At 41.8% G+C, this 22,778-nt stretch overlaps 1 protein-coding gene across 2 annotated transcripts in view; it reads left to right on the forward strand.

The window, feature by feature from the left end:
• The window catches only part of EMB1030 (Alanyl-tRNA synthetase, class IIc), a 348,351-nt gene that overhangs the window by 146,752 nt on the left and 178,821 nt on the right, over positions 1-22,778 (forward strand). For both annotated transcript variants that reach the window (XM_089405768.1, XM_089405769.1), the window contains 5 exons: positions 665-743; positions 14,306-14,440; positions 14,586-14,735; positions 15,814-15,924; positions 16,037-16,963. In XM_089405768.1, coding sequence (XP_089261894.1) covers positions 665-743; positions 14,306-14,440; positions 14,586-14,735; positions 15,814-15,924; positions 16,037-16,963 — 1,402 coding nt within the window. The remainder of the gene's footprint in view (positions 1-664; positions 744-14,305; positions 14,441-14,585; positions 14,736-15,813; positions 15,925-16,036; positions 16,964-22,778) is intronic.

Consider the following 22,778-nt stretch of genomic DNA (forward strand, 5'->3'; position numbering starts at 1 on the left):
ATCAATCTGTTAAGTAAATGAAAGCTACAAGTCCTTATTGAATTTTCTGTGTAACTCACTGAAGACCTGGGTAATATATCATATAGTGCTTGACTATGGTTTCAACATTCTACAACCAATGAACTTTTATGTTCTTTTTAAACATGGATAACTTCACTTTTGATTCTAATTGTTTCCTGTTAGGTTGTTTTTAATATGTATGCCTTCAGGTGTGGTCTTTTTGCTCCCTAAAATCAATCTGTTAAGTAAATGAAAGCTACAAGTCCTTATTGAATTTTCTGTGTAACTCGCTGAAGACCTGGGTAATATATCATATAGTGCTTGACTATGGTTTCAACGTTCTACAACGAATGAACTTTTATTTTCTTTTTAAACACGGATAACTTCACTTTTGGTTCTAATGGTTTCCTGCTAGGTTGTTTTTAATATGTATCTCTAGTGACTAGTCATCCATGGAAGTCTACTATGCTGGTATGTATTGTCATGAATTTGGTAAAACCTATGGAGATCATTTTTGACTTGAAAAAAATTATATTACAAGAATATATCCAAGTTTTTGTTTTCTTTGACAATACCTGCCCGAGTTTTCAACCAAGTAGATGCCCTTATATTTTATCTTTTCAAGGTTATGTTTCAAACTCATAAAATTGAATTTCGTTCTCAGGTTCAAGCTGCCTCCTGAGAGGTTGTGGGTGAGCGTCTTCAGGGATGATGATGAGGCCTTCAATATTTGGTTTGAACAGGCAAGATTTCATAACCAAAGACATACTTTTAACCTTGTGCCAGGAATCTTTGTTTTTATTTTTTTCTTCTTGTCTCTTGCATGACACAAGATGTTATAATGGAATACTAAAGCAAAAATCATGTAAAGTGGAGTGAATAATATATAACATTAAAGAAAATAAAGGCAATGGGAATCTCCCATTTTCTATAGTAGGCGTTTTAGAAATCTGCTATGCTAGTAGGTTAGGTGCATTATTGATAATATAATTTTGTTTAGCCTTTTAATTAAGCTCTAATGGAGTAAACTGTATTGCTTTACAACACACAATAGCATTTAGAGCCATTGACATGACACACCAGACTATGTAGAATTTTTTTTGTCCTGTAGCCTCACCCGATTTCAATTTGTTTTGCATAACAAGTTTAACGCCCACATCCCATGGTTAATTGCTGATATTTAAACTTGATTACAAATTGCAATTAAAACACTAAAAAGATACCACTACTCTTTCATAAATAAAATAAATCATCTGATGGGTCTGAGTTCACACCCTTGACTACCTGTGTGTTATCATCCTTGCACACCTCTTGCGAATCATCATCAAATTTCGTAACCTCATGATTTTCCTCAACAATCTCGTTAAATGATGATAGGTATTCTGCATCATTATCTGATTCTCCTTCATCTCGAACCCTTGTACCACCTTGCTGGAGTGAATCTAGGCTAGCTTTATCTTCAACGGGTATGAGTTCTCCCAATCCATCCTAGGAGGTTTGATCATACTCCTCACTTCCAATCATCATTTCTCCTACAGTCAAAATAGTCACTCAGATTTTGTTTTGCCTTTGTGCTCCTTATACCTTCATCATTTGCAGATCTACAATTTCTTTTTTCTTTTTCCACCCTTGATGATGCCTGTTGCTGCTCAAACTAGTAGGGGTCCTAGGAGGGGATTCTATAAGGCAACTACTACGTCAAGGGAAACAATGGAGCGATAGCCCACTGTCACCTCAGCTAAGGCTCCATGCTCTTTACATATTTTCGCCGATGGGAGGATATCCGATATAAAGGGGAATCACAAGATGAATAGGTCAATAAGAGGATGAGGAGTGATTCCTAGGCCTATTCTCAAGAGAGACTCAATTAAATGGGTTGCTTGCTTTGGAAGCAAGGTGATGGGCTCTCTAGGAAGGGCCAAGAAGATCCTTAGGGCTAAGCTTTGAGAGTATGCTTTGTCAAGATGGTTCCTAGACCTAAAGGTCTTTATGGAGACTTTGCTTCTATGTGATCTTTGTGAAATTGGAGTCAACAAGTTGCGGGACCAAAAAAGACCAAGTGGACCCACAATTAGTTCAAGGGTATGGAGTTGATCAACTAAGGATGTACTTGACCTAATTAGGGAAAGAAAGGAGATCAAAGGAATAATCTTATTTTGATAATTTAATGCTATTATCCTAATGAGGTTACTAGCCAATGGGAAACCAAGGGCAAGAATCGATCTTCAAGCTAGGGCTTGAAATATCTCAAGATCCCACAGTCAGAATTGCTTCAAAATTGGAGGGCTTCTAGAGGACACACTAGTGTAGTTGTGGGCAAGAGATCGAATTCTTTGGATGGCTAAGTCGTGAGAAAAGTGATGCCCTAGGTGACCTATGGAGGCTAGACCTAGAAAAAGAGGGGAAGGTGAGATGAATTCTCTTTGAAAATGATCACGTATGGAGGGATCAGTACCTTATTCTTTGGGGAAGATGTAGTCAAGGTGAAATTTATGATTTAGAGGAGCTACACCCAATCAAGGAGCCTTTTAGACAACTTCCGTGGAAATTAGGGCATGAGAGTAGTTCCTAGAAGAATTTATACTTCAGTTTGCAATAATCAATGGCTTAACAAGATGTGTTCAATAGAAACAATCTCTAGGAATATTCACCCATTCACACATGATACATGAAATGATGCAACACTACAAAAGATCAATATTTCCACAATTTCGCATAAAAAAGCAATAAATTTCAAAACTAGTATAGTGAAAGCCCAACAACATTTATGTATTAAAGTAAATAACAAGAATAGACATGAAAAGGTCACATGCACAAAAGAGTATATCCAACCATCATATTATGCCATTATCAAAGCTCCAAGACAAGAGAAAGAAGATCCAAACATCAAAATTCATTCATATCACCCAAATTCGTTCTCCAAAAGGTATAGCAAAAATCTCACAAGAGAGAATGACCCAATCCAAGTGATGATGAGAGAATGAATCGCCTCTCTTCTATTTATACAATGTCTAATGAGTTCGACTTAGCTAACTTGGCCTAATTGAGCCCTTAAAACAAAATAATGTGCATAATAACAATACTTTTGGTTACAAGCCCACCCAATAGCTCAAGAATACAAGCATACGCCTCTCAAGAGGGTCGAATGATCAACAAAGTGAGTCGTTGGGCCTTTGAGGAGGCTTAATGAAGTCTAAGGGGTGCCATGATGAAGAAATGGACTCCAAACATAGTGGACAAAGGGTTGGCCCCTTGTTTCCAAGCAAATCCCTGTGGTGCCCCCAAGTGGGTTTGAGCCTTGAGGGGCACAAGGACATCCTCATGGGTTTCCAAATGGATAAAAAATGCCCGTATACCAGCTGTAAGGGCTAGAATGATGAGACAAGCCCTCCCTTTGTAGCGGGAGACAATCCTTTGGACCCTAGAACATCTGCCAAGTGTATGGTGCAATTGTGGAGCCGACTGGGCATGGTGAAATAGGTGCATCATTCTCATTCAAAAGGTGGAATATGAGCCATCAATGAGTGCTGTTGGGCATCCATGAAGTAATCTCTGCTATGGTGGAGGCCCATGGTTCTCAACACTCACCCTACAAGTGCCATTGTGGGCCTCTGGAGGGCTAGGACCTTGTATAGGGAGACCAAACCCCAAATGGAGACCCACTTGCAATCCTAAATAAGATCCAATGCGTCCCCTTGCCCTCCAATATAACAAGTCATCAGAATAATGAAGTAAAATAACTTATAAGTCATGGAACCAATGGGGCACTTTATGGTGACATGCCCTTCCGTAGTGGGCTTTGGCATGTAAAAGTGTCTCCAAGCTCAATAGGGGGTTAACCAAGGACCCTATTAGGTGGTGTCAACCTCTAAATGTGGTGACATGTCCATGGTACATCCCTCAAATGGTATGTGGCAATGATATAAAATGGAGTGGAGTGGGGATCAGTGGAAATCATCCAGACTACATGTCATGGTACATGGGTAGCTATAATAAGGGAAGCCCACACTTGGGTATATGAGTGGAGGGAGCAAATTGTGGTACATGAATTACCCTGCCTTTGTTTTTTCCACCCTTGTTTATATGCCTTTTCCCTTTGATTGTTTTTTCTTCATAACTGCTCAGGGCTCCAGGGGATGACAGAAAGATGTGTAATATGTAGCAGTGGATACCCCCTTAAGGTGGGGTAGTTCATTGCCCACTTGGGGTTGGGACAATCATGGGTTCCTTAATGATAGAGGGGGCTCATCTAGGGCCCATAGGGACTAGGGTGATGGCCATGGCTAAGTGATAGATCTCATGTTTGGCTTTTGCCCACGTGCTAAATTTGTATGTCCCGACCATATTTTGCATCTTGTTGTATGTTTCCTGTTGAGAGTGGCCAAATTATGCTTTTTCTTTTCTTTTTAGCTACTTTAATCTCCGGGGCATCATTCTAGGCCTGACCCAAGGTGTGGACAAGGGGAGGGGGAGGCTAATCCTATGATGACTTAGTGGACACATGTGGACCAGGATAGGAAAAGGGATGAATGTGGCTAAAATGAGTGATGTAGGTGGTATCGGGAAGTGATACCACACAACCAAAATCGAGATTTCTCATGTAGTGCCATCCCTAAAGCTAATGGCCAGTAAAGGAGATCCCACGGGACTAGGATACAAGGGTAACCATGAAATCGGGCAGTGGAGACAAGAATAAAGACCTAACCCACTCTTTCCACTGAATCGCCCCACCAATCCATGCCCAAAAGTGCCCATGGCAAGTAAGAAAATTACTCAACTATACCAATGTAAAGCCATACCTTTGTGGTTGGGAGGCCCACCTTCAAACATACAATCATGACAAGTGGTCGAGAGATCACATGGTTGGCTTAGGTGGCAGAGATAATGGCACATTGGGCTATCTGGTGGTTGCAAGGGGTTGCTGGCTACTGACTGAGGACCATCTAGGATAAATTTTTTCTCCTATGTACACTACCCAAGGGTGGTGGGTAACATCTGGCTCCAACTGGGACATGAGCTCTCGGGGAAAGTGTGCGAAGCTACTCGAGTGAGAGGTCATGAGAACACCAACAATCTCTTGGAACCACAGACCTATTACCAGCACATATCAAAAACACAACGCCATGGGGAAACATGTTTTTGTGGTGTCTTATATCACCCATGCTTAGTATTAGGCCGTAAAAATCAACAAGAGAGTAAAAATATAAGTTTAATCTAAATGCAACTAATCTATCATGATAAATATCATATGATGTTAGTTCTAATGAGAAAATAAACATGCAATGCACCCTACTCTAACATGCATGTGGTACAATCTTAATACTAAGTGTAATCCTAAAACCAGTGCAACCAACATATCATCAAATCAATATACACATGCCTGCCTATATGGTTACTTATGTAACGAATCCCAGCATGAATGCAGACACGATCACATGGAGGATAAAGCGGGTGGGAGGTGGGAAAACATGATTTCCATGCAAGGCAAGAAGAAGCCGTAGTAGAAGGAAAATAAGTCAATCCAGAAGTGCAGGGCTTTCCCTCTAAGCACACAATGGTGGAATGAATGATAAGCCTTAAGAACTCCTTATCACAATCACTGCTCATAGTATTAGGTTTTGTAGATGTCGGAAGGTCATGATGGGAAGAGAAAGGAGACTTGGGACACGGAAGGGTACAACATATTGGTTGCTCAATGGAGTGATTGTATTCACAACCTTGAGGGTATGAGGGGGAAGGAGGGATGCATCTAGTGGATGGTTCTTCCTCAACATCATACCTAGGGAGGTGAAAGGGCCCATGGTCATTGGAGATCATATGAAAAGGGGTGAGGGAATCACTTGTGGAAGACTCAAGATGATGAACGAGAGAAAAAGGCAAAGGGGAGGGTGAAGTCTCATATTCAACGAGTTTTTCCTCCTCAAAATCATAATTTAAAGGCTCAAGTGATTTGAATATAGAATCATAAGGAGGATAGGTGGGATCTTTATCGATTTCATCATTGTTAGTATCAAAGATCAGGTCTTTCCTAAAAGGAGAATCAATTACTTCCAATTGCCCCTTTTAATGCAAGGGAAAAGAATAATTTCCCTTCCCAAGGGCATCGATGGAAATGTCATCATAAACAGTCCTCGAGAGAAATGGAAGACTGATCTCAACCTCATCCTCCTTGTCAGTATCATAAATGGGAGCGAAATCAAATTGAGGACCAACAATTTCCCATTTCTACTTCTGAATGCAGAAGTAATTTCCAATGTAATCTTCCAAGGGGCTAATGGGATCACCTTGCCCGGAGTTCTCAAAGGGAGAGTCATCAGAAGTAATATCCTTGAGAAAGGTAAAGTCAGCCTCAAATTCACTTTCCATAGCCTCATCTTCACCAACCCATGTGCTCACAAAATCATCCTTTTCATCATGTGGACCCAAGGGGGACTCATCATTTTTCTCATTATATAGGTTCCCAAGGTCATCTCCAACTTCGTCATATTGGTTCCACTTTTCCATATATTCCTCATTTTGATGATAATCCTTCACACTTGAACTTTCTTCAATGTCACCTTGATCACCCTGTTCTGTAACATCTCCCTCTACGTTGTGAATGTTTGGCATCACTGCCCACCAACTACTGTGCAAATGCTGCATCTGTATTGCTGTTGACCCTGCCACTGCCAACATTGCATCTGTACTGCAACTGAGAAACCACCTGTTTCTGCTTCTGAAATGGATCCTCTACCATGCCCATTTGCTCCCTAAACTGGATGAACTTAGCTCTTCCTAGAGCTGTTGTGAGTACGTCTGCTACTTGATTTCCTGTGGAGACATACTGCAACTATACTGCCCCATGCTAAACACAGTCTCTTATAAAGTGGTATCTGATATCAATGTGTTTCGACCGATCATGAAATACTGGATTCTCAGAGAGTTTAAAACAACTCTGATTATCGCAAAAAATACTGGTCTCTTCCATCTTTTTTCGGAACAAACTCACAAGCACATTTCTAAGCCATATAGCTTCGCACGTAGTTGTGCTGGCTGCCATATATTCTTCTTCTGCTGAGCTTAGAGCTACCGACTTCTGCTTCCTGCTGCACCAAGAGATCATTCCTAATCCAACACTGAAGCAATAATCGGAGGTACTTTTCCGGTCTACTGAACTACCTGCTCAATATGCATCTGTGAATCCATTCAATCTGACGTCATCTCCTCGGGTGTATTTCAACCCATATCCGACTGTTCCACACACATACCTAAGAATGTGCCCAACTACTGCCTAATGCACCCTTTTCAGTTCCACCATGAATTGACTAAGGGTGTTGACAGCGAAGCAAATGTCTGGCCTAGTGTTGACCAGACACATGAGCGACCCAATGAGCTGTCTGTACAAGGTGTTGAAATTTCTAAGTCTAACACATCAACAATCCCTACTGCATTATCTGGTTTATTATCTCCTACTTGTTTTTTCCATTAACAAGTTATTTATAAATATAAATACTGAAATAAACACAAATGCAGCCTTAACACATACAGATCAACAACTGAAATAACTGAGACAACACGAGGGACACCGTTATTTTTAGACAATCGTCCCCGGAAAAACCTAATGTGGGAAAACGGATGCAACATATATGAGGGTTTTATTATTAAGTAGATTTTGAATACAACTAGGGTGCCAAAATTGGCTCACCCTTCAGAGAATTTCCTTGGTAGAAGTACCTCTCCTTTGAGGTAGATATTCTGGCTGATCAACCACCGGATGATCGATCCCATAGCAACTACGAAAGCTCCTTAGTTGGACAACGAAAGCTGCTCCAAGCTTCTCCACTGTTTTGTGTCACTCTCCAAGGACTGTGTCACCCTCTCAGCTCCAGTGTGCCCCACGAAAATCTCCAACGTTGCCTCTTGGCCTTGCGTCAACTTTGCTAGCCTCTGCGCAACTATTGCTATCTCTGCGTCGGCCACTTGGCTCTTTGCGTTAGCTGTTTGGCCCTTTGGGTCACCCACGCTGGCCTCCCTAACCTCTGTGTTAGTCCTTGCTGCCTCTGTGTCAGCCTTCCCAAGCTCTACGTTGTCTCTCTGACACTATCTCTGCCTCTCTGCTATGTATTCTCGGCCTTCTATTGAACTGCCCCTCGCTGCAACAGATCATTGATTCGATTCTCTCAGCAAACCCCGCTCCAGAAAATCGAACTAACTGATCAATTTTGGTGTATCTCCAACTGACCCTCAAGCCTCCTCTTATACTTTTGCTGTTGAGTCTTCAACAATCGAGATTAAGTCCCTAATCAATGGCTAAGATTAGATTTGGCTTGATCCTCGTCTCTTGGAACCTTCTAACCCAAAATTATATTAATACACATTAATATTTTCATTTTCCTAAGTTTATACTTATGACCCCATTAAAAATATTAATTATTTTAATATCTCCTCATCCAGGTAGAATTTCTCCAAACGATTTCTGGGTTTTGGGGATCTCATGTGCTTCAGCCTCTCCACCAATTTTCATGGCTAGAGCACATCCGACGCTACCACAAATCAACACTCCCTTTTAGCGAGGAATGTGCTCTTGTAATGCTCCATCACTGAAACATCACACTGATCCGCTACACAGGTACCCGTGCTGATGCTTGGCCTGTTGCCTCACATCATCTGCACTGCTGCTTCCTGTAAAGCTGCCCATGACACTGCCACTGCCACTGCTACATCTGTACTGCAGCTCCCTCTCAATATGCTGCCCATGCTGCCCCTAGCATTGCCATTGCTAACTGCTGCACTGCAACTCAGTTACCGAGAAGTAGGTAACTGACTTCTCCCAAATACTGACATCCCAGTCAGTCTGGAAGCCTCGTGAAACTGAAGTTACCTCTACTGCTATCCTGTGCTCCCTCTGCTGCCACTGTGCTGCTGCATACACCTTTGTGCCTCTCGCACTGCTGCAACCTCCACTGTGCTGCCTCATATTTTTGCACCCAAGAATTGCCTTGCTGCTCCACTACACTTTGCTCCACCTGACCCTGTCATCCCGCTACTGTCATTAAGGGCTCCAGTAGCCGGATATGATCCAAGAGTTTGGGCACCTCAAGGATCCCGCGCCTAGTATGTAGTCCTCTTGACTACAACTCGATGTCTCTCCACCTCTTCTCTAGAGGTGCATGAGCACTCATGGCACAATCGTCATCAGTCTCGACCTCTTTCTCCGCCTTAGCTGGAGCTGCCTTTGAATCAAAAGCCTCTCCCTTATTTTTCTTCCTGGGACACTGGGATGCATAATGTTCCAGCTCCCCACAATGGGAGTACTTAACCTTGGAGATGTCCTTCTTCTTGCTCTTCCCTTGTTGTCCCGCAGATGCTAGAGCTGCATCTTCATCCTCTTTCTTGACTCGAGCTCCCTTACCACTACTCCCCGCCTTGGTCATCCTCCTAATCTCTTCCTATCGAAGAGTTGCCCACATCTCCTCCGAATCGGGAAGAGTAACTCTGCCCAAAATGCCTTGGACAAATGGCTCCCACTCCTCGGAGATTGCATTCAGGGCAGTCCTGACCATAAATTATGGGCTCAGTGTAGACCCCACGGAAGTAAGCTGGTTGCAAATCTCCTGCAACCTGAGAAGGAATGGATATATCTGCTCTCCCTTGGGGTGTCCCACATCTCCTTTGCTGTGTTCTTTTCAGCAATATGTGGTATGACATGATCTTTAACCCCGTTTAGAATAATGTGCTTCACCCTCGCCATTGCATCCTCATACTTCTCGTTCTCAGCTGGGTCAACTGGGATAGCCATGGTTCTCAAGGCAAAGCCCTTGATGCGATGTCGATCCAGGACTGCCAGGATCTTGGCCTTCCAGATGACAAAGTTGGAAGCCCCGTCCAACCTGTCCTAATCCATCAGTCTGTTCACTGCCATTTTAGCTCCTCTTCTCGACTCCCTCTGAGTCTCGAATTCCCTTCTGAAATTCTCCCTCTCAGTCTTGATTTCCCTCTTGGAAATCCTCTGGCCAGCTGTCGAACTGCTCCTCTCCAATCTTCCTTACAACTGCAACGGAATCTGGATTTCTTGGCTAGAAATTTGTTAAGGTACGACTCCCTCTACCTTTGTTTCGTCTTCGTAGACACTGTTCTGCTTCGATAGAAACATCGTCCCACCAGCTCCTCAAATCACAATTTGCCCACAACTCCCCAAGCCCTAGCAACCGAAGAAGCTAAGCCTTTCAGGCTCTGCTCAATCCCGACAATGGTTGAATCTGCACCTCCTAGCCACAACATCGATCCTTCCTGCTGAGAAAGATGACTGGGCATTGCGTAGGTCTGATTTGCCCCTCTTTGCCTCTGCGCTGACCCTCCTCTTGGCTCGAAATGATGACGAAGGCTCTGTGTCACTTCCTCTCTAGCTGCTTTTGCTATGGAACAACCCTGTCTCTCGGAACCACTGCTACTACTGCAAATTCTTCAGATTACTGCTAGTGCCTTCAGTCCTCCTGTGATCTGCAACCTCCCTCTGATACCGTGTTGAAATTTCTAAGTTTGACACATCAGCAATCCCTACTGCATTATTTGGTTTATTATCTCCTACTTGTTCTTTTCCATTAACAAGTTATTTATAAATATAAATACCGAAATAAACACAATTGCAACCTTAACACATATACAGATCAACAATTGAAATAACTAAGACAACACAAGGGACACCGTTATATTTGTACAATTGTCGCCGGAAAAACCCATTGCGGGAAAACCAATGCAACATATATGAGGGTTTTATTATTAAGCAGATTCTGAATACAACTAGGGTGCCAGAAATGGCTCACCCTTCAGAGAATTTCCTTGGCAAAAGTACCTCTCCTTGGAGACAGATATTCTGGCTGATCAACCATCAAATGATCGATCCCACAACAACTACGACAACTTCTTAGCTGGACATCGAAAGCTGCTCCAAGCTTCTCCACTGCTTTGCGTCACTCTCCAAGGACTGCGCCACCCTCTCAGCTCCAGTCCGCTCCACGAAAATCTCCAGTGTTGCCTCTTGACCCTGCGTCAGCTCTGCTAGCCTCTGCGCAGCTACTGCTGCCTCTGCGTCAGCCACTTGGCTCTCTGCGTCACCCCTCTGGCCCTCTCCCTCTGGCCTCCTCGGTCTTTGCATCAGTCCCAACTGCCTCTGCGTCAGCCTTCCCAGGCTCTGCGCCGTCTCTCTGACACTATCTCTGCCTCTCTGCTATGTATTCTTGGCCTTCTGCCGAACTACCCCTCGCTGCAACAGATCACTGGTTCGATTCTATCAGCAAACCCGGCTCCAAAAAATCAAACTGACTAATCAATTTTGGTGTATCTCCAACTGACTCTCAAGCCTTGTCTTATACTTTTCTTGTTGAGTCTTCAACGACCGAGATAAGTCCCTACTAAATGGCTAAGATTTGATTTGGGTCGATCCTTGTCTCTCGGAACCTTCTAACCCAAAATTATATTAATACACATTAATATTTTCATTTTCCTAAGTTTATACTTAGGACCCCATTAAAAATATTAATTATTTTAATATCTCTTCATCTGGGTAGAAATTTTCCAAATGATTTTTGGGTTTTGGAGATCTCATGTGCTTTAGCCTCTCCACCAATTTTCATGGCTAGAGCACTTCCGATGGTACCACAAATCAACACAAGGTGGGGTCCACTTCCTTGTGTCTTGATGCATCTATTTTCTTCCAGTTGGTGATCATGTGCGTAGCCATGGGTCGACAATCCCGCATTCTGAATCTCTTCATAATCTTTGTAGCTTATCTTCCTTGCCCAAGGAAAATCTCTCCATTCTTCTACAAAACTTCCAATCCTAGAAAATAATGCATCAACCCCATATCCTTCATATCGAATTCTGCTTCAAGATTCTTCTTGTAGTCCTTTATGAGCCTAGATGACCCTGTTAGAAACAAGTCATCCACATATAATACTAGAATAAGTGGCTCATTCTGCACCATTAGATAGTAGAGATTGGGATCAACATCACTCTTGACGAATCCCAACTGTTGCAAGTAACTATCAATTTGACCATACCATGCTCTGGGTGCCTGCTTGACCCCATACAAGGCTTTCTGTAACCTGCATACATGGGTTCTCTTTCCATGAGTTTCGAAGCCTTCAGGTTGTTCTATATACACCTCTTCTTGTATCACCCTGTTCAAGAATGCTGTCTTGACATCCATCTGGTGAATCTCCCATCCCATTTGAGTTGCTAGGGATATAACGGATTTGATAAAGGTATATCTGGCTACTGGGGCAAAGGTCTCATCATAGTCTATTCCTTCTTTTTGTGCATACCCCTTTGCCACGAACCTAGCCTTGTACTTCTCTATACTGCCATCTGCAGCATACTTGATCAAGTAGATCCACCTTGATCCTACAACTGATCTATCCTCTGGTCTAGGTACTACTTCCTAGACATCATTCGTCATCATAGAAGTATATTCTTCTACCATGGCATCCACCCAAACTTGGTGTTGTACAACTTCCTGAAAGCTAGAGGCTTCTTCAACTTGTGCTACCAAGGCTTGGTACTTGTCAAGCCGTCTATGTTGCCTCTTCTCGGTTCTAGGAGCTCTGGCAAACTCCTCTGCGTCCCTCAGTGTTTGTCGTACTTCCCTGTTGGTTCTACCACAGGTGGTGGGAGGCTCAATCAAATCCCTCTCCTGTTCCTGTTGTTCCATCTGCTGAGAACTATTTGGATATCCTTCTTCTGAGGAAATACTTGTGTTGGTTACTGTGCTCGATCTAGCTGTCTGTCCTCCTACTTGTCCTCCTTGCTGCCCCTGTTGCTGCTGGACTAATGGAACATCTACTGACTGATTAGCTGCATTAGGTGTATCTCTTGTTGAACTGAAGAATTTCTCTAAGGAAATGGTTGCTGGGTTTTTTTTCCCTGAAGTGGGATTTCCCAGGGTAAATGTTTGTGTTCTTGTGTGACTGTCTCTTTATGATCTTACTGGCATTTTTAGTTTTTCTCTTGGTATCCTTTGTGTAATCGCTTTATGCTGAATGATAATGCATGAAAGAATTAACCTAAGAAGAAATCATAAGAAGTAATTATCTGTTTAGAGGATACTTGAAAACTCAACACCTTCCTGGGAAGATGGCCCTTTGAGGAAAAGTACAAATAGAACAAAACTTGGAGATATTCCTGCTGATAAAACACTCTGCAGATCTTCCCTTCGATCTCGCTGGCTGATCTAGATCCTTCTCCATTGCTGCCCCTTGCACTCTTCATAAAATTCTGCACACTTGGATGAATGTCCTTCTCCACCTAATCACTGAGATCTCACTATCTCACTGTAATGTCCTTCTCCACCTAATCATTGAGATCTCACTATCTCACTGTCTTGTGCTCGCTAGATGTCCTCCTCCCATCGTCTAGCCTTCCTCTTATAAGTTGGAGTTATTGACCAAATCTGCAACCATAATCTCGAAGGTGATTGACAGTTGAGATTAGATCAATGTATGAGATTCATTTAATTCACTAATGCAGATAACCTTTGCATTTCATTAGATTAACTCACTTTTTCTGATAAAAGTCAATTACTTTAATAATTTCTTTAATTAAAGTAACTGCTAAGGTTAAGAGTCCTTTTGGATGACTTCCACATGTCTAAAGACTTGGACTTGTGTGGAAGGACTTTTCTGATGCTACGATCATCAACCCCCCCTTCCAAATGGTGACTTCACTTGCAGTCCCCAAGTCCCTGTGGATGGGGTAACATGGAGAATATGTCCCCCCGGGCTGGGTACAGGTTTCGTTCAACTTTGCTTATCATATTGCTGTGTTATGAAGTCAAATAATTCTGCTTATTTTGCAGTCTTGATTTTCATAGGGTTTGTCTTATCAATGCTTCCTTGCTAAGAGTTGACAGTTTCTGTTATTTTGTCAGACTAACATCTTCAGGGCACATGAAATTTACTCCAGGCCATTCTTTAATATACGAAGCAGGACCTAAGTAAAAAATTGGTTATCTAGATTTGAGAGTTGCTGTTCGATAATTTCATTATAACTCCTGTTTAAAACATTGTTCCATTTAATATTATCACTTTCTTCAAACACGACTATGTGGATGCTTAGTTTAAATTGAATATTTGTTTGACTGTGGCAGTACTTTGGATCGGTTGCTGTATAACTAAGCATTACGTTATGTTAGTCTCTGAAATCTCAGAGAGGTGATAAGAAGAGATATTGGTTGTTACATGTCAATGTTGAAAATGTCCATAATCCTATATGTCATCAATTATGGCAGTAATTCATGTTTAATTTATAATTGAATTCACATGTTTTGCAGGTGGGTGTTCCAGAGGCAAGAATAAAACATATGGGAGAGGAGGACAACTTCTGGTCTAGTGGTCCAACTGGTCCCTGTGGTCCTTGCTCTGAACTATATTATGATCTCCATCCTGAAAGAGGCTATGCAGGGGCAGTATGTTATTTCTCTTCTTCATTGTTAATTTTGATTCGTTTATATTTGCACTGCTTTGCAAAATATATTTGCAATTGCAGATTGAAGCATGGTTAATTTATCCCTTAAATTCTTATTTTGTTCAAACATTGTCATTGCAATGCAGGATCTAGGAGATGATACTAGATTCATAGAATTCTATAATCTGGTTTTCATGCAATATAACCGAAAAGATGATGGAACTCTAGAGATTTTACAAAACAGAAATATTGATACAGGAATGGGTCTTGAGCGCATGGCTCAGATTCTTCAGAAGGTACATGCTATTTCTAGATCCTCCACTTTTCCTAATATCCTCAATTTGAGGGGTGAAGAAATAACTACAAGAGTTAGTTGAAATATTGCTTTACATGGCTGCATTGGCTTTATAACTTTCCCCTTAGTGATTCACTATGAAACTTATCTCATTGTGATTCTGCTTTTGGTCCAATAAGATGCTAATGTAGAGTGGAAACTAATTAATCCTTCAAGCTTAACCAGGGATTAATTTGATCTTCACTTTTCTTAAGAGAACATTCTTCGAGTTAGTTTTTTTCAGGAATAGAGAATATGTTCTCCCTCTTTATAAAGTTGCCAGCATTATGGGGATGCAAAATTTTACATTCCTTGTATTTGTCCCTCGGGGAGCACTAGTTGTAGATTCCTTTGAATTGAGATAGCCATTGGAGCATCCTACAGGTGAATAAGTTCTATAAACATCTTGTAAATCTGCATCCTGAAGTACCTGATACTTTTCTTTTTCTACTTTCTACTACTCTTGTTTGGAGAGAATCATTATTGCCTTAGAAACTTTCTCTATTTGGTAGTGGATCGTATAGTTGGCATGCAAAATTGTATCATTACCATACAGCAAGTGATGAGACAATTTGATGAAAATCCTAACAACTATGAAAGCTGATCCCATTCTCTTCTTAGGAACCTCAATTATTGACTTTCAAGTAGAAAGAAGGATTATATTATCCACTTATAACCAAAAATAGCCAATGGAACTGTGAAAGTACATCGGATTACACCATCAGTGTAGGCACTGTGGGGTGGGACCTTGTGTCTAATCTTAAGAAACTAACACTAAATGAATAAGTACATAATATAATGAATGTAAATGGCATGTAATTGAGTGAAGCTGGTAATTATGTCATTAGACGGTTGTCCAAATGGCTTCAAAAAATGTTTTTATAATGTGAATTGTTTAATTGTAATAGAATATATATTTTTAAGGAAACATGAAACAATATTAATGTTTTTATAGTCGTGGATACTGTATATCTTTCTAGTCATGGAAAATAATTGACGGTTTTGCTTTCTAACTTCTCACGAGGAGAAAAATCTTGCAGGTTCCAAATAATTATGAAACAGACTTACTTTACCCCATCATGGAGTGTGCTGCAGAATTGGCAGGTGTGAAATATGTGGGGGCTGATCATCGCACAAAACTCCATTTAAAGGTATGCTATATAGAGTTTTAATTTACACTAAACTATTTTTGTCTCTCTTTGCTCTGCAAGCATTTAAATTTTATAGTAATAAAGGTTTTACTAAATTTTGTCCATTTTGCAGGTTATTGGAGACCACATGCGTGCCATAGTTTATCTCATTTCAGATGGAGTTACTCCATCAAATATAGGTAGAGGCTATATAGTTCGGAGGTTGATCAGAAGAGTTGTTCGGACTGGCCGTCTACTTGGGATCAAAGGTGATGGTAGAGGTGATGCTGAAGGGGCTTTCTTGCCTATTATTGCAAGAACGGTGATCAACCTTGGCACAAATATAGATCCTGATATAAAGAGGAATTCTGTTCGGATACTTGAGGAGTTGAGAAGGGAAGAACTACGATTTGTTCAGACTCTGGAAAGGGGAGAAAAGTTGTTAGACCAATTTATTTGTGAAGCATTAGCAAGTGTGGATGGTACAGAAAACTGCAAACCTATTTTATCAGGAAAGGACGTTTTTATTCTTTATGACACTTATGGGTTTCCTGTAGAGATTACAAAAGAAGTTGCTGAAGAGAAAGGTGTAGCTGTAGATTTGCAAGAGTTTGAAGCTGAAATGGAAATTCAGAGGCAGAAGTCTCAGGCTGCTCACAATGTTGTTAAACTTTCAGTTGGGGGTACTGTTTCAGAGCTTTTGAGTACAGTTTCCGAAACAGAGTTTCTGGGATATGACAGTCTCCAGTGTTCTGCATCAATTATGGGTCTACTGGTCAATGGAATTCCAGTAACAGAGGCTTCAAAGGGAGATGAAGTAGAGCTTGTATTGGACAGAACACCATTTTATGCTGAATCAGGTGGGCAAATTGGAGACCATGGCTTGCTCTTTGTGCAAGGTAGTGGGGAGAACATGAGGCAAAGCATCATAGAGATCAAGGATGTGCAAAAGTCACAAGGAAGTGTATTCATCCATAAAGGTTTTGTTAAAGAGGGAACAGTAAAGGCTGGCAATGAAGTGAACGCTGCAGTTGATGCGATGTTACGGCAAGGAGCAAAGGTCAGAGAGCTTCTATCATCTATACTTGGGCCTTGATGAATTACCTAGTTTTGGTATAACATACTTGTTTCTAGTTGAGCTCATATTTTTAGATCATGCCTTCTATTTTCGTAATTTCAGCAACAATGTACTCTATGAGGTCTAGATTTAGTGTGGAAAATCATGCACATTCTAGGGGAACGTTTCTTGTTAGTTCCCTGATTTTGAGTTCCCTTAACTTGTAATTACTAGTTTTATTATTTTTGAATCTCGAAGAATCATGCATCATTTAATACCAAAATTCTTCTGTACAATATGGATAACGATGTCGAGACTCGATATTACTAGCTATAATATTTCTTAGTTAGTATTATGATCTAGTATCATAAATTAGCGTTGTTATTGATGATTCTTAAAAGGATCATATGATTTTCAGTACCAAAATTCTTCTGTTCAACATGGAAAATGATGTCTATGTTACTAGCTCAAAAAGGGCTCAATTGGTGTTATTGTCTAGGAAATATGGTTCAATACAGTCAAATTGAGTGGCAAAAAAGAACCATGGTTAACAGTTGTGTTGATTACATGAGACATATACACTTGAGTTAGCAGCAACCACCATGCATGACAAGTACAAGCTACAAATTGGGTTCGTTACAACAAAATCTAGCACCCCCGTATGATGTAAGTTCTAAGCATGAAGGGGCTAGTCTTGTGCAACTTAGGAAGGCTACCCATTGTCGCCAAAGTAGCTCTTTGGCTCTGTTGTCCACCAAAAGTGGGTATCCCTAGGAGAGCTTTGCTCCTATTCATCTTCTTCAGACGATAGCTAGTAGCCCTGATAGCCACCCATAGCCAATGCGATGTGCCACTTTATCTCCGGTTCCTACATCAGTTATAGTTTCCTCGCCCATTTGTTGAGAGCATATGTTAGAAGTGTCGATTTGGGGTAGCATTGGATGTGCTCTAGCCACAAAATTTGGTGGAGAGGTTGGGGCACATGAGATCTCCAATACCTAGAAAGGGTTTGGGCAGATTTTAAATAGATCAAAAGATATTAAAATAATTAATATTTTTAATGGAGTCCCGAAGTCTAAACTTAGGGAAAATAAAATATTAATGTGTATTAATATGAATCTATGTTAAAGTGGTCCAAAAGACATGGATTAAGCCAGATCTAATCTTAGCCGTTGATTAGGGACTTAATCTTGACCATTGAGATGTCAACAGGAAAAGTATAAGAAGGAGGCTTGAGGGTCACTTGGAGAATACACCAGAGTGACCAGTCATTCTATTCTCTAGAGCGGGTTTTGCTAAAAGAGATAGAATCAGTGATCGGGAGAGCAGCTGAGGGGCATTGAGTACAGAGAAACAGAGAAGGCAGAGATTGTGTTGGGAGAGCAACGCAACAGCCAAGGAGATTGACACAGAGCCAGCAAGGGCTCACGCAAGGCCACGCAAAGGCAGCCAAGTGTTGCGCAGAGCACCAGAGAGGCCAGCGTGTCTGACGTAGAGGCCCAGAAAGCTAATGTAGGGCCTACTAGGACTGACGCAGGCCAATAAAGGCTGACGCAGGGCTAGCGTGAGACAGAGAGGGGCTGACGTAGTCCAGATTGGGCAGACGCTGGGGTTGCAGAGCAGTTTTGTGCAGAAGCGCTGTCGGAAGGATTTTCCGGGGTTTTAGCCAGGAGATTTCTCTCAAACTGTGAGGTATAGCTGCTAAAGAAATTCTCTATTGGGTAGGCCAGTTTCGGCACCCAGATTGTACTCTGATATTGCTTAATAAGAAAACCCTCAGATAGTTGCACCGGTTTTCCCTCATTGGGTCTTTTTCGGGGACATTGATCAAAGAATAATGGTGTCATGTGGTGTGTTTGTTCTTGTTTCTTTTAGTCGCTGATCTGTAATATGTTGAGCATGCACTGGTGTTTATTTTCAGTATTTACTTTGTAAATAACTTGTTAAAGAAAAATAACAAGTAGGTAGGAATAAATAAGAAAAAGTGCATAAAGGGTTTCTAAACTAAGTAAACTTAGAAACTTCAACAAGAAGGTGGGCAATCTGATCCAAAATATATGTTTTTCATTGTGTAATCAGGTGATTATGCTTGTTTTTCTTGGGGTATTTTGGCCATGGATTATTGGGTGACTTGGAAGAAGGAAGGTCTTTGACTATGGTTTTATTCCCTCACCTTAAATGCGCTGTTAATATTCAATCCTAATCTCGTGAGATCTCCCTTATTGGTCTATGGATTTAGGAAGGGCACTACTTGGGAAACCCTGATTTTGGTAATGTGTTCCCGTTTTCCTATTCCACATTTTTCACTCCCTTCTGCACCTTATGAGCCCTATTTCATCATTTTCCTTCTCTGGGTCCACAAGGCACTGGCACGCCCCCTCCCTTTTGTCCACATATCTGGGTCGGGCCTGGAAATTTGGCCCTGGAGGTTGATGCAGCTAAAAGAAAGTTAAAAGCATATCACAACCACAAGCAAGAAACAAAAGAAAAAGAATATTATAAAATGCAAAAGATGGTCGGGACATATAATATAGCACGTGGGCAAAAACATCGGGGAGCATTAGCTTCCACCCTCTATCTCATGGGTGAGTCACATATCTCAACCCCATATTGAGCAATAGGATATCCAAACGCACAAGGGAGCACAGATCAACCCTGGAATCACATTGGGGAGCTCATTCTCAACCCGAAACCACAAAGGGGAGAAAATCTCAACCCAATCCTATTGCTTGCCGATCTTCCCATTAATAACCCTCAAGAGTCATGAGGTAGAACACCTACATCATAATCAACTTGGGTTGTACACCCGAAGTACACTCTCAACCCGTTGGCCAAATAGGGAGCGGTATTCCCAACAAGCTTGGGTTATGGGTATGATGCCAACTAGGGTATACTCTGCATGGACCAGATAGGGGAGCAACATCTCCAATCCTATAAGAAGATAAGGGAGCTACATCTCAACCCTATGGGTAACAGATAGGAGTGATACCTTATTGTCCAGAGATCCCTCAACCCCAGGAGCTCTCTATCTCAATTACTCACCCTGGGAGCTCAACAGGGGGGAAGATATGGCTTAGTGTCCTCGATCAGCACTGCCCCTTATCTGGAGGGGTCACAATTATCAGTCCAAGCTGCTCTCTGAAGACCAATAACTTCCCTTTCGGTAAAGCCTTGGTGAGAATATCTGCAATCTACTCATCTGTTGATATATGATGGAGTCGAACAACTCCTCTCTATACCATGTCTCAAATATAATGATATCGAATTTCAATGTACTTGGACTTGTCATGAAATACAAGATTCTCTGCTAGGCGGATCCCACTCTTGTTGTCACAATATATAATTGTAGTGTCTAGGACATGCTCAAATAGCTCTCCAAAGAGCTTCCTCAATCAAACTGCTTCACAACTAGCCATGCTAGCGGGAATATACTCTGCCTTGACAGTACTCAATGCTACGAACTTCTGCTTCATGCTCATCCAAGATATAATGGCAGATTCAAGACTAAAACAATATCCAAATGTACTCTTCTTGTCGATAATATTTCCTGCCCAGTCAGCATCGGTGTATCCATGATGTCGAGCATCTTCGGCAGAATATCTTCAGACCAAGTGTGATCGTCCCATGCAAATATCTAAAAATGTGTTTGGCAGTGATCCATTGTTCATGGAGAGGCTCGGTCATGAATTGACTCAATGTGTTCACTGCATAGCATATGTCTGGACGGGTGTTCACAAGGAACATCAGAGTTGCAATCAATTGTCTATACTCGGATGGATTTGCCAAATCAGGTCCTGCAACTTCTCCACATAACTTAATGAAGTTCATTTCCATTGGTGTGGCCATGGACTTACATTCTGTCATTCCAAATCTCTCTAATAGTTTCATAACATATTTTCCTTATGAAAGGAAAATTTCACAGGGCCTTTGCCACACCTCAAGGCCTAGAAAGTGTAAGGACTCTGGACACCACATATCTCCACAATGGTATGATATTGTCCACTTTGGGCCTAAGCCCTCATGGATTTGCTTTTGGACTTACCCCAAAAGGCCTCGTACCAATGGAGATATTTGTCCATCCTTATATATCCATGATCCTCCCCACCTCTAGTCAATGTGGGACTTTGGTCGTATACCCAACAATCCTCCCCTCGAACAAAGGACCATCGAGCCTCCCCTCAAACGATTATCCATCCGTCCACTCTCTACCAACCAGGATTCTCCGCTCCAATGCGTTGGAAGCACACGCCTTACATGGAGCACCACCTACCTCGAGAGCTTGCTCTATCCCAGGTCAACTCCTCTTCACCATGTTGGGACCAGGACACGTCCATGAAGAATCCGGAGCACACCGCCTGTCTAACCGAGCTCATCCACGGGTCCCATCGTGATATTACTGGGGCCCACCACCTTCGTTCGGTATTCTGAGGATTCATCCACTTGGCTAACTTTGGGGCATGGCTCGGATACCACTTGTAAGGACTCTGGACACCACATATCTCCACAATGGTATGATATTGTCCAGGGCCTAAGCCCTCATGGATTTGCTTTTGGACTTACCCCAAAAGGCCTCGTACCAATGGAGATATTTGTCCATCCTTATATATCCATGATCCTCCCCACCTCTAGTCAATGTGGGACTTTGGTCGTATACCCAACAGAAAGTAGTGCATGAGTCCAAGGTCCTTCATCTCGAATTTAGAGGCTAGCTCCTTCTTGTACTCGATCATCAAAGGCTCACTACTTGTCAAGAGTAGATCATCAACATATAGAACCAAAATCAATGACATACCTTGGACTACCTTGAAGTAGAGGTTGGGATCAACATTGCTTCTTGTGAATCCAAGCTTCACCAATTAATTATCTATGTGGGTGTACCATGCTCTGGGTGCTTGCTTCAAACCACACATGCCTTTTATAACCTGCAAACATGTGACTTTCAATCCTCTACTTCAAAACCTTGTGGTTGCTCAACATACACTTTTTCTTATAACATGCCATGGAGGAATGCAGTCTTTACGTCCATCTGATGAAGAGTCCATCCTTGACTTGCGGCTAGGGCTATTCTCGAACAAATGGTTGTGTATCGAGCCATTGGTGCAAATATATCATAATAATCCTCTCCTTTTTGTGAGAATCCTCGAGCCACAAACCTTGCCTTGTATTTCTCAATGCTACCATCAATTCCATGCTTGATTTTGAATAGCCACTTTGAAGTGGTAATGTTCCTAATGGAAATTTTTACAAAGATAACAAAGACATGCAAAGATAGCAACACAATTTTTTTTAGGAATGCATACGCATAAACCATAAATTTCTGTAAATCCCCAAACTGGCCAAGATTTTATTAATAATAGTTGTTGTGGTACAAATGCGTTGGAGAAAATGCACCTGGGCTTGCACAAGGCAAGCTACAAGCACCTGGTGATGAATACAAGAAAGCTCAATAGCTACAATAGCAGGCTCCTCGAGAAAACTGTGTTGTTGCTCCAAAACTGCACTGTTTCCTGACTTCGCCCGCCTGATTTGACCACTCTAGAGTGCCCATAAAATTCTAGGAATTTGGAATTGTGATCCTTGCCCAAAGCCCAGTAAAACCCATAAAGGGTTTGGCTTGCTTCCAACCTTCAAAAATTGACCCTTCACAGTTTGGCCCTCCTCCAAATACGAATTTTGTTGTTGTGACTGATTGTGTCAATATCTGCACTCCCAACTCCAACAATCCTCATCAAATGGCCCTCCAAATGATCTCCCAGCTCCCTAGCTCCAAAATGCCAGGGATAATGTTGCCCCAACAAATCTCATTCCAATGACTGCG

Source organism: Pinus tabuliformis, chromosome 2_2 (genome assembly GCF_031772625.1).
Source record: "Pinus tabuliformis cultivar Carrire ecotype Pingquan chromosome 2_2, CPIR1, whole genome shotgun sequence".
NCBI classification, from domain to species: domain Eukaryota; kingdom Viridiplantae; phylum Streptophyta; class Pinopsida; order Pinales; family Pinaceae; genus Pinus; species Pinus tabuliformis.